The sequence below is a fragment of the Silurus aristotelis genome (assembly GCF_946808225.1).
Source record: "Silurus aristotelis genome assembly, chromosome: 21".
NCBI classification, from domain to species: Eukaryota; Metazoa; Chordata; class Actinopteri; order Siluriformes; family Siluridae; genus Silurus; species Silurus aristotelis.
Window position 1 is genome coordinate 17,417,420 of NC_139594.1, and position 13,201 is coordinate 17,430,620.

At 42.4% G+C, this 13,201-nt stretch overlaps 1 protein-coding gene and 1 long non-coding RNA gene across 9 annotated transcripts in view; one reads left to right on the forward strand and one right to left on the reverse strand.

The window, feature by feature from the left end:
• Positions 1–635: 635 nt before the first annotated feature.
• Positions 636–13,201, reverse strand: part of hycc1 (hyccin PI4KA lipid kinase complex subunit 1) — a 57,155-nt gene continuing 44,589 nt past the window's right edge. For 6 of the 8 annotated variants that reach the window (XM_083523706.1, XM_083523711.1, XM_083523707.1 and 3 more), the window contains exons 7-11: positions 12,828–12,923; positions 9,031–9,147; positions 7,857–7,944; positions 6,932–7,091; positions 636–2,277 (exon numbers count right to left, since the gene is read on the reverse strand). In XM_083523706.1, coding sequence (XP_083379832.1) covers positions 1,736–2,277; positions 6,932–7,091; positions 7,857–7,944; positions 9,031–9,147; positions 12,828–12,923 — 1,003 coding nt within the window. In that variant the 3' untranslated portion in view covers positions 636–1,735. Of the gene's footprint in view, positions 2,278–3,662; positions 3,978–6,931; positions 7,092–7,856; positions 7,945–9,030; positions 9,148–12,827; positions 12,924–13,201 lie in introns of all 8 variants that reach the window. The other 2 variants (XM_083523712.1, XM_083523713.1) reach the window with 1 other exon arrangement.
• LOC310716549 lies at positions 2,284–3,416 on the forward strand. The gene is made up of 2 exons (XR_014530604.1): positions 2,284–3,115; positions 3,147–3,416. It is a non-coding gene; the product is annotated as an uncharacterized lncRNA (long non-coding RNA).

The window sequence follows — 13,201 nt, forward strand, 5'->3', positions numbered from 1 at the left end:
TAAATCCCACGACCAAAAGTCAGTCTACACATGACCATTACACCCATTTTTAACATTGGACATTGTCCCAAATCAGCTTTACAGAGATTCGTTAAATTACTTTAGATTAGTTAATACGTTTATTCCTAATGAGTGAGCCAGTGGCAAAGGAAAACTCCCTGAGATGGTATGAGGAAGAATCCTTGAGAGGAACCAGACTCAAAAGGGAAACCATCAATCACCAAAAGTCAATTTATTATAGTTTTATCATTGTTGAGGTGAAGTGTTAAGTGTAAAAAAAAAAAATTGCTTCTCTACATTTAGAGATGAATTTGCGCAGGAAATAAACCAAAAAGAATCAATTTGATTCCGATTCTAGAATTTAAAACCACATATCCTAAAATTGTAATTACTAAATACAGGGTTTTTGCATGTCGGCCTTATTTGTAGTCGTAATACAGAGTTATATTTGGACTAGCGAAAAAAAAAAGAACATCACCACCACGGAAAGGGACAATCGTAACCATTTTAAAGTGCTGCGAGAGCATTTCAATAAGAGTTCAATGACTTTTAAGGACTAAAGTTTAGATTTTTTTTTTTTAATTTTAAACTTGAAAAAAAAGCATGTTCTTGTATAAAATACACACACGCCCACACACTGTTCAACCATTCCAATTTATTAATTTAAAAAACCCGAAACAATCTAAAATAAGCATAAACTTCTTATATTTATTATATTTATTATTGTAAAACACTTTCAAAATTGGAGAGGAAAAAAAAAAAAAAAACCATGGCTTTTATTTTTCCAAAATACAGACACAGGACAGGTTCATTACAATACCACAGTGTTGCTCGTTGAAAACAATCTGACAGTTTGTTATCAAAACTCTTCTGAACGGGAGAGATCACACTCAACAGGATGAACAGAAAAAAAGAAAAGAAAATAGTTAAATAAAGGGGGGATATAAATTGGCAGTTCGACAAAAAAAGACTATTCCGGGGCTTCGAGTCACATTTAATACTGAGTAGAATAAAAAAATTCTCAGTGTCAATACAATACAAAAGCCAGATTCGTTAGCCAAAATCATACTATTGCTTCAGAAAGACAACAGGAAGTTGTTACATGTAAACAAACACTATATTTTGGTCTCTGATATCTTCATTTTTTTTTATTGGGACTTCTGGGGTATACAACGTATTGCCAAAGTGTCAGGAGTGTAGAGTTTAATACTGATGACTTCCTTTAAAGCTCAGTACGTACAGGCAGTGAAAAGCCACCCCAAGTTTATTGTAGGACCCGTCAGCACCACACATATACACACACACACACACACACACACACACACACACACACACACACACACACACACACACACACACACACACACACTTAAAAAGCAAAGGGAGCATCCTTTGCATATATAACTGCCACCCTATTTGGATGGAAAGCTACTTGAGCTCAAAAGACAAATCCAAACAGCATCAAAAATATCCCAGAAATCAGACTTATACATAACATAACTTCCACAGTATTGAGTTCATGGTACAAATGAGGGAAACAATTCAACCATACACACACACATACACACACATTTTTAAACACAGCTTCAATGGAAAAATGAAAAGAACTGGAGTTTCTTTAAGGTGCAACACTTAATTGCCACCAGGGGGCAAGAGCGTTCTCGTCGTTCCGGACAGAAATAACCTTTACGTTTAGGACGCTTGTGAATGTCAAAGTGTCTCGAAGTCAAAGTGGTCACGCGTCCGGGCCGAGCTGCAGACTGATGTGAGCCGGGTTTAGGTGCTCTACGTAGACTTCCTCCTGCAGGCTGCAGGCCGAGTGCCTGTTCTCCTTGGGGCTGTGGTTCGAGGCGGGGCTTGAGGCCCGGTTGGTCACGCCTAGCGCGTTGCTGACCTGCTCGAAGGAGCGAGAGAAGGCGGCGCTGGCGGTGCGCGAGAGGCTCAGCGCACCCCCTTTGGGCACAGACTGGCTGGAGGTGAGCGTGAGGCGCTTGAGCGAAAGCAGCTCCAAGTTCTCGCTCATGGCCCGGCCGCAAGACTGCTTGCGCGAGACCTCGCCGTCTTTCTCCTTCTCTCGCTCCTTGTCCTTGCTGGATTTGCTGCCCGTTAGACGCCGCAGGCCCCTTCCTGCCGGTTTCCCGAGGCTCGGCGTGACGTTGGTGCTGCTCACCACGATGATCGGGGGGCTGCCCTCCTTCACGGCGGCCTGCGTACAGAAGCCCTCGTCCACCTCCGAGATCTCCATCAGCTCTTCCGGGGAACCCAGATCCACTGCGTCTGGAATGGACAGAAGGAGGAGCCAGTTATCCCTTGAAAGATTGACAGACTATGATCTTTAAGATTATACAAGCCACTACACTGCAAATAATCAGAAATCAGTCACGGTAAATGAGCAGCTGGTATATTCAAAGTACATGAAACCATTAAACCGGAATTAACCATCGGAAATGGATACCGGGAAGCGATTAGATTTGGTTGCAAGCAGTTGGAAGGAAGAAGAGCATTAGAAATGGCCATGTAAAGAAACCAGTTTACAGGTGAGAAACTACAGACGGGTGTGAAACAACTTACCAAAAAATACCAAAAACTCATAGTCATGACTATACAGGTGTGCTTTGGGAAGAAAATGACAGGACAGGAAAGATAAAGACATGGTAGACAAGGCAAAACAGGAAAAGACAGGGCAGTTAAAAACAGTAAAGGTCAGGTACAGAAAAACCGGTTAAGACTGGACAGATAAAGACAGGACAGGAAAAGACGGAGGGGGGGGGATCAGGATAGGATGATAAAAAACAAGACAGGACTAAAAAAGACAGAACAGGTCAGAAAAAAACAGGACAGGACTACAGAAGACAAGAAAGGAAAGAGCAGGAAAGAAAAAGAGAAGAGCACCCCAGAGCACAGGACATTAGTGCAGACAGAAGAGCTTGGTGTTTTAGACTGGTTAGAAGATCTGAAGGAGGTTTCTGGAGCCCGAACTCGAGTGTTTGCTTTAGACAGACTGCAGTCTAATCTCGAGCTGCCACTGGTTATTGCAGCCTGTTTACAGAGCACCTGTTTCCCATAGCAACCCAGCAGTCAAGCATTGCGGCAAAATTACTTTTCACGAGGCCGTGTTTTTTTTTTTAGTTGCAGTAAGGAGAAAGGTGTAATTTTTGAACTCGTGAAGTCGTTAGTCGGCTCGGGGAGTCCAACTGCGCGGAAACACTGGCGTCCGGTGTGAGATGTGATCAGAGAGAATGCAGAAGGCGGACATTGGAGGTGAGAAATGGGAAATGTTGAAGCAAATCACGGACGCGTTGCAAAGGGTTAGGCAAAGATTTCAGCCTGAGGAAAAGGTCCTTAGAGGGAGACTAGCTGGCCTTGATACTCACAAGGAAATCGCACCATCATTTAAAAAGCAACAACAAATTTGACCTCTTTGGCTAAAAAATAAGAGAAAAGGCAAATTGTGTAAATACATTTTAATTGCAGTTCACCCCTCAGGCAGCAGATGGCACAAATTACAATCTGCTGCTTTATGACTAAAAATTTCTCTAGGTGCTTAATACAAATGTGTTTTCATTTCCTTGTAGCATCTTCAGGCTCCTCCATCATGCCAAGATTAAGCGGGTGAAGTTTATAACCTGCCGGCTTAAAACAAAGCTCCGCCCGCACAGTACCTCTGGGCCTAAAGGGAGAGGGGAGGGGTATCAGGTCACATTGTGTGTGGAGGGCCGAGGGGCTCTAGAACTGGAGCCTCCCTGCGGAGGGCGTCCCGTCCTCCACCTGCCTCCGCAGAGACTTCTGTCTCCTGACCTCTTGACCTCTAGGGTCCAGCCCCAGCTCAGTGGCGCCCCCCGGCGTCTCGCCCTCGGTCCTGCCACGAAGTGCCTCGCCATTAGCCACCCGATCGCCGCTCACCCCCGTAACATTAATGGTGGGGATGGGCCCGAGTGGAGTAGAGTCTGGAGTGTCTATACTGTTCTCTTGAGACTCTGAATGGGGTGACAGTGAGACACACACACACACACACACACACACACACACACACACACACGTATGGACATAAGATGGCTGAAATGAAAATGAAGTTACACTTCGATTGACCTGACACAAACAATACACTTAAAACCACAAGTAAAATATGACACTAGAAATTCAGGATTCCCAAAGCTCAGGGTAAAGAATAGTGAAAACAAGTAATGCCGTGTTATACCTTGCTGTTATAACTCATTATACCCTGATATGTCCTGTTATAACCAGTTATGCCCTGTTACTATTTATAATGCCCTGTTATACGTTATTATGCCCAGGTATACCTCATTACCTGTTATAAATTTTTTATATCCTGATATGCATTGTTATGCCGTTATACCTTGTTATAGCTTGTTATAATTTGTTATGCCTTTTCATACGATTTTTATGCCGTTATATATTGTTATCCACTGTTATACATTGCTATGCCCTGCTATACCTTGATTCTCTTCCAGAATCTGGTTAAACAATCGGGTTAAAAACTCGATAAAGAACACTGCATCTCTCCTAAACATCTCCATGCTTCTACCGGTATGTCATCTGGTTTAACCGATGTTCCACTCTTCATCCTCTTAATCGCTGCTCTCACTTCCTCCTTAATAATCCTGTCCACTTCCTGCTTCACCATCTTCACACCATCCAACCTTCTCTCTCTCGCATTCTACTCATTCATCAGCTGCTCAAAATACTTTGCCTGGCCAATCGCTACAAATTCTTTTCTCCTTCCTTAGTGTCCAACTTCTCATACAGCTCCTCATATGCCTTTTCCTTGGCTTTTGCCACATCCCTCTTTACCTGCTGCCGCATCTCCTTGTACTCCTGCCTACTTTTCTCATCACTCTGTCGATCCCAATTCTGTTTCTCCAACCTCTTTCTCCTTATGCTGTCCTGCACTTCCTCATTCCACCACCACGTCTCTTTGTCTTTATTACTATTTCCAGATGTCACACCAAGTACCTTTCTCGCTGTCTCCCTCATCACTCCTGCAGTAGTTCCCCAATCATTCAGCACCTCTTCACCATTACTGAGCCCCTGTCTGACCTCTTCCCTAAATCTCACACTACACTCTTCCTCCTTCAGTTTCCACCATCTTTTTTTTCTTTCAGTCCTCACTCTCCTCCTCTTCTTCTTCTTCACCTCCAAAACCATCCTACAGACCACCATCCGATGCTGTCTAGCTACACTGTCCCCTGCCAACACCTTACAGTCTCCAATCTCCTTCAGGTTGCATCTCCTACACAGAACATAATCCACCTGTGTGCACCTTCCTCCACTCTTATACATCACCCTATGATCCTCCTTCTTCTTAAAATACATGTTCACCACTGCCATTTCCATCCTTTTAGCAAAATCTACCACCATCTGCCCTTCCATGGTCCTCTCCTTAAGACCATACCTACCATCACCTCCTCATCACCTCTGTTCCCTTCACCTACATGCCCATTAAAGTCTGCCTTAATCACCAATAGTTTATTCCTAGATAAACCTTCTACCACTTCATCTCAACTCAGTCCAGAATTTTTCCTTCTCCTCCATCTCACAACCCACTTGTGGAGCATAGGCACTGATGACATTTATTATCAGTTCTTCAACTTCCATCTTCACGATCATCACCCTATCAGAAACTCTCTTCACCTCCACTACACTCTTACTGTACTCTTCCTTCAGAATCACCCCTACACCATTTCTCTTGCCATCCACACCATGATAGAACAGTTTAAACCTCCACCTCCAATGTTCCTGGCCTTACTCCCTTTCCACTTGGTCTGCCACACAACATATCTACCTTTCTCCTCTCCATCATATCAGCTACCTCTCTCCCTTTACCAGTCATGGTACCAACATTTAATTCTCCTCCTTCGGCCAACAGTAGCCCAATTTCCACCAGTACCCTGTAGGCTAACGATATCTCGAGCGATCCAGTATGAAATTCTGATTCGTCATCCGCACATTTGATTTGGCACGTTTTACGCTGGATGCCCTTCATAACGCAACCTTTTCATAACCAATCATAACCCTCCCGAAGCTGGGCTTGGGACCGGCACTAAGAGTGCACTGGCTTGTGCAACCCTAATGGCTGGGTTCCATTATACATTGTTATACCCTGTTATATAATCTATTATGCCCTGCGATATCTTGTTATACTCTGGTTTAGCTGATTAATCTCTGTGTTGTAAACATATGCAGTGAGGCAGGTTCAGCCTAACAGTGCTCACCGGTCCGAAACGCACACGCTTAACTCTCACACACACACACACACACACACACACACACACACACACACACACACACACACACACACACACACACACACACACACACACACACACACACACACACACACACACACACATTTCTTGCTCACACACACTCAACTTGAGTTACACTGGAAGCTTTTCAGTTAAAGATTCTAGTTTGAAGTAAAGGAGCAGAGCGCCGTGTGAGATGTAATGTGATGTATAATTGGGGCTTTTTGTGGCACAGGCTGCAGAGACTGCTTTACAGAAACATAAAGCTGTAATTACTTCAGTGCTTTGTTGCAGATGTGAGGAGGACAAGCTCTAATAGCAGTCGGATCACACCGGATCCCATTTCCACACAACTCCATCTGCAGCCTGCTCTCAGCCAGGAAGCCTCGCTAACTCATCGTGGACGTTATAATAAAGATGACATGCGATAAAGATGAGAAACGAGCGCACCAATGAGGTATCGGTGATATGAAATGATTTTCGAGACATGACAGACAGCATGGGATGGAAGTGACTGACTGACTGACTAATCACGTTGAAGGTCTCGGGTGCAAAGGATAGAAGATACAGTACTTCTGTTCCTCCTGCGTGTGTAAAAAGCGTTAAAAGAGCACAATGACTGTTACAGCAGTATGGCGTGGATGTGGACGACTCCTGATCCTCACCGTGCCGTTTCCATCGGTGACCGCGGATGGAGAGACTGGTAACGGCGTTTCTGGAGATCCGTGAGGACGTAGGTGTGATCTCGACCTGGATGGACCGCGTGCCTTCCTTATTGGATTTCAGAGCCGCGCCACGGAGGGACGACTTAATGGCGTTCCCCACCTTTTAAACAGTCAAAGTATTAGCTCATGCATAAGAACTAACCCAGTTACCAGTTAGGGATGGACAAATCACCTGGGACAAGCTGTTCGGTTATTTTACTTTCAACAGGACACGTTTGTTTTCGATGCGATTCGCTCCACGATGAATAGCCAAGGATAGGATTTTACAAAGATGCATATGAAGCAGCTATGTTGCGAAATATGATTCGCCCCATTACAATGTTGCATGATCTGATTTCAATTTGATTCAACGCAATACGATGCAATAGAAAAAAACCTTCTAAAAAAAAGAAAGAAAGAAAACCAGATATTATTTTCCTGTTGTGTCTCCAGGAAGACGCAGCTCTGCCATGTTAATCTTTATTCTATGTGACTCTCAGGACACGCCTTGGTCTCCTTAGTGTAGCGATATGTCAGTGGTGCTCAGAGAACGCGCTCGAGAAACGGTTTAACGAGAAGAAATCTATTTAAAATATCGGTCAAACGATTGGTCACTTTCTAAATAATAAAAGTATAGTGCATCTACTAAAATATTTAAAAATATCGTTTTACATCTTTTTTTTTTTTTTTTGCATTGCATTGCATCTCATCGTTTACTTTTATGCTGATTGTAACATTGCAACTTCATAATTCCTGGACTGGACAGCACAATGGAGGGTGATTTGTCCAACCCTACCTTAATTGTTCAGAACAGATGGGAAAAGCATGCAAGTAATCAGCAGGTATTTGTTGCAGGTCTTTAAAATGCCTTCATAATAAAGCCCACCAGCAAGACTTCTGGGTAAAGTTCCAACTGAGCTCGATAGAGAACGTCATCGAGAGCTTTGGCGCCCAAATCCGGCTCTCCGTTACACCTAAATAGCGGCAGAAGAACACAAAGGAAAGAATTATAAAAATGGATGTGAGTCTGAATCTTACAGGATCTCGACTCCTCAGTGCTGAAACTACAGAAAATCCCCCTTTCCTTAAGTCAGTGCCAGAAACCGAAAACAGAAGCCTGAAATGAAGAACCAGGCCAGGTCTATTCTGTGCCAGTACTGCACATCCCTATCCCGTGCCAGTACTAACACATGCACATTAACACAGTGACTGATCTCTATAATCAGATGTTTCTAACAGCAGCTAAGACAAGAGTTTCGGTGGGCAAATCGCAGGCTTATATTACTACATTCATTCTAATACATCCTTGTTTCCATAGTAACGGTGTGTATATAGAGTTGTATGGTGGACTTTTCACGTCTTATCCAAAAATAAAATAGATACTCATTCGTCTTTTTTCTGTAAGGAGACATCTATTAAACATTCACAGGAGTGGAAGCACATTGTTTTACTTCTTTCTTTTACATCTCAGCATTATGATCTACCACTCTGACTTAGATCAAAAGGTGCAGGCTTTTTGTTGGTACCTAGAATAGTGAAGGAGCCAATAGGGAGCAGAGTTTTCATTTCCAAAGCCCCAAAGTTATGGAACAGCCTTCCAATTAGTGTTTAGGTCTCATACAGTCTGGATTACAGTCTCGCATATTCACTCCGATTTATTGAGGGTGAAGTACCTGGTCATACCATACTGCCCCTGCTTGCTCTCTTGACCATACTGTACAGTGTCCTTCACCATGACATGACAATTAACATACCCAATAATCCGTAGCGCACTCACTCACTCACTCACTCACTCACTCACTCACTCACTCACTCACTCACTCACTCACTCACTCACTCACTCACTCACTCACTCACTCACTCACTCACTCATCCTGACACTCTACTTCTGGAGGAAATTATCTTCAATTACAATGGTGCTTATTGTGAAGGGTCACAGGGAGCGTTTCCCTTCACCATTGGCACCACTGTCTCGATCATTAGGTATATAGAATAATTTATGAATTCAAAAAGTGCTGAACGTGTAAAAATGAAAATAGAAAAACAGAAGAATGACTCACAGAGCGAAGTGAATGCCTGTGATTAGCTGCACCACGAACTCTGGAGTCACCATCATCCTGCTGTTGATGCCTTTATACCTTCGAAACTGTTGTCTCGGGTAGCCACAGATACACACCCTGCAGAGATGGTGAGAATCAGAAGAGAAAATAGACTACAGCTGTAATAACATCACGAGGTGAAAACAAATAACATCGGTGGGGAACCTGAGATTGTGCTTGGGTCTAAGTAGTATGGTGCGTTTTCATTAGCCCCCTGGAGCAGATTATAGGGGCTTCTTGTAAAATTGGTTCACTTGTCTTCACTGTGCCTTACTCTAGCTCTCTCTGTTACTCATTTTACTAGATCTACACAGGAGTTTCAGCAAATCTACCACAGCCTGAGGTTCTCTGCTGTGAAAGATATAGTTTTACAATAAAAAGATGGATTTGCATTTGGAATGAGTGGCCCATTTGTGCTACAGCACAATGCCTTTCATTCATTTTCAAATAAAAAATAATTGTAAATCTATTTCTAATACAGTGAATAATATCCCATCATCCAAACATATCCAGTGGACTGCGAAATTTACTCCCCCTTATCTGTTTCAATTAGAGGTCGACCAATTCATCGGTTTTGCCATTTAATTGGCACCGATAGTTGATTGCTGGAACTATCGGCGAAATTCCATACTGTTAGTTTTTCAGGGTTTACGTTATACAGTACGAGAGCGGCCTCTAGAGGCAAATCACTGACACAATGAACTGTTTATCTAAAGTGTCCTTTTTTTTTTTTTTTTTTTTTACTTTGCATGTAACTTTTTATTTCTTTGGAGTGGGAGTTTGAATGCATGTCTTCTTTTTTCCTCAACATTTATTAATAAAATTAAATATATTAATATTTATTTCATTGATCAAATTTTTTATGATGCAGTATTGTATTATTACTATTAAAATTTTTTTGTAATAAACTTCAGCGTATCCGGAAAGTATTCACATTTCACATTACTTCACACATTCATTTTTTACACATTATGTTACAGACTAGTTCCAAAAATAATTGTATTTTTAAAAATTAGCCTGTAATGACAACATGAAATGAGTCTTTGCAAATTTATAAAAAAAATAAAATAAAGTATAATCACATGAACATAAGTATCAAAATTGAGCTCAGGTGCATCCTGTTTCCACTGATCATCCTTGAGATGTTTCTACATCTTGATTGAATTCCACCTGTGCCAAATTCTGTTGACTGGACATGATTTGGAAAGACACACACCTAACTATATGAGGTCCCACAGTAAACAGTGCACAGAGCTTCAAGACCAAGCCATGAAGTCCAAGGAATTATCTGTAGACCTCAGAGACCGATCTGTACAGGTCTGTATGGTAGAGTGGCCAGTCGGAAGCCACCCCTTATTAAAACGCACATGAAGGACTCTCAGACCATGAGAAACAAAAATCTTAAAGTCTTTGGCCTGAATGCCAAATGTCACGTCTGGATTAAACCAGGCACTGCTCATAACCTGGCTAATAACAATTTTTCAGCGGCAGGAAGCGGGAGACTAATCAGGAGCGATGGAAAGATAAATGCAGCAATGTCCAGAAACATCCTTGATGATCCTGCTCCAGAGCACTCTGGACCTCAGACTAGAGCAAGATAACAAAGAAGTGGCTACGGGACGACTCTGTGAATGTCCCTGAGTGGCCCAGCCAGATCTCAGACATGAACCTGATTGAACATCTCTGGAGAGACCTGAAAAATGGCTGTGCACTGACGTGCCCCATCCAACCTGATGGAGCTTAAAAGTTTCTGCAAAGAAGAATGGGAGAAACTTCCTAAAAATAATTGTGCATCATACTAGCCTAGGCTACATAAGAGAGCCAAAGGAGCATCAACAAATTTCTTTCGTTTTTTATTTGTAATAGATTTGTAAAGATTTCAAAACAAACCTCTTCCACATTGTCATTATGGGGTATTGTTTGCAAAAGAATTGATTTAAGCCATTTTGGAATAAGGCTGTAACATACAAATGTGGAAAAACTGAAGCGCTGTGAATACTTTCTGGATGTACAATGTACATGAAGTGCTCAACCTTACAGCAACTATTTCAGTGAAATAAGTCTAATTCTAGATCAGCAGATCCCTACTGCGCTTACTGAGAACAGAATCATTTGCAATGTGCACGGCTGCCCACGCTTTCCGTTTGACCCTCACGGCATATTTCCACACAAGCTACATGCTCGAAACCCTGTCACGTGTCCTATCATGACCCTCTACAGAGTGAGACCTTTGTCTGGCTGTGTGTGGCTCCTGAGAGGAGGAGGAGGAGTGTGAGGTGATTTCTTCTCGTAGATCTGCTCGCTCAGGACTCTGTGTGCTCGTCACTGAGCTGTGTGATGCTAATGAAGCATGTGTGATGAGGGAGGAAAAAAAAAAAGAAAAAAGAAAACTATTGGCAGGCTTTAGACAGGCTCACGGGACCTGGAGGGAGCTTGGAGTCGTTCCCAGGTCTAAGAGGATCAGATGGAAGCGGATAAAGACGGGATTTCTCGGCGGTGGTACTTGCGAAGGATTCGGGTGTTGGACATCTCTCCATCGGCTTTCGCAACCCTGTGGAGACTGGGACGTCGCAAAGCTCGGTCGTGAGGAGTTAATCCTTCTGTTATTTATCGCTTGATTTATGTAACTATACATGAATTATGAACGTGACACTCTCAATCACAGACTGGATCACAGACCTGCGATCTAAACGCACCTCACTCCTGAGCTTATACTCATGTCATTATGGGATTATTTTGAAATATGGTAAATAGAGATATGGCCTAGGCTACATAAGAGTCTTAAAGAATGATGATCAGTATGAGGGTAATAAACTGTAATTTGTTACTTAATTTAACAATTTACAGTACATAATTTAGCAAAAGCGGAGCAATTTACAGTACCATAACGTATTTACTTTTTACAGTATATTTATATCTGGCAGCGGTGGATGGGCTTTGTTTAAGGTTCCAGCAATGCCAATAAAACAGAGAGAGACAAGAGTTAAAATTTAGTTTGAAAGACCAAAAACATCAGAAAAAAATCTGTGTCTGCTTGTGCGATTAGTACATGTGTAATTTTAAAGAAACAGCTCAGCGATGATGCGTGTTGTGGAAATGAGTAGCAAAGGCTCTTCGTGAGGGCAACTCGAAAACAGCCGCGATATGCTCTGGTGTGGGAACTGTTCAACACCACCTGGGCCCTTTTTTTTTTTTAAAGCTGAACCCGATTCTTCAAAATGAGCAAAAGGGACACAATCATGGCGTCCCAACTGGTAATGACGCCCAAAATTCCCTATGTGCAGCACTCGCACTCTCCCCATCCTTATAAAAGGTTTTACAGTAAACGGTCGTTGTACACCAGTCGACTGCTCCGTCATATATCTAACGGCAAGGGACTCAAAACTGGCTCGCACTGGTTCCGAACAATTGCCAACTTCCTGGGGTTTACCAACTCCTAGTTCCAAAATTTCCTGTTTCCCTGCACCACCCTTTATATATCACTTAATAACAACGGCTATAGAACTTATAAAGAATAAAAGGTACACGCACTTTTACAAAAAAAACTGTAAATAGAAAAGAAACAGCTCAGCACACATTTCTGAGATTGCACATTGTGTGTGTGTGTGTGTGTGTGTGTGTGTGTGTGTGTGTGTGTGTGTGTGTGTGTGTGTGTGTGTGTGTGTGTGTGTGTGTGTGTGTGTGTGTGTGTGTGTGTGTGTGTGTGTGTGTGTGTGTGTGTGTGTGTGTGTGTGTGTGTGTGTGTGTGTGACTCTAACCTGGAGCTGAGCCGACACAGAGACTGGAGGGAATAACAGTTCATGTAGTTTAAAGCAGCGTTGTAGCAAAGCAGCAGGAACGTCAGCACTTCAAACCTGAGATGGGAAGCATCATCATCATCATCATCATCATCATCATCATCATCATCATCATCATCAAAAATCAATCTTTAAAACAATAAAAAAAAAATTCCCCATCATGTTTTCAGTGTTTTATATACAGTAAACAGGCTAGGTGCAGCAGGGTCATCATTTAGACTGAATAAAAACCTCAGCATCTTATTATTGATAATAAATTTGATCCGGTATGTTATGCATAATGGCTGAATTTTTTCATTTAAAAAAATAACATTGGCTCTACATCCCTGTGGGAC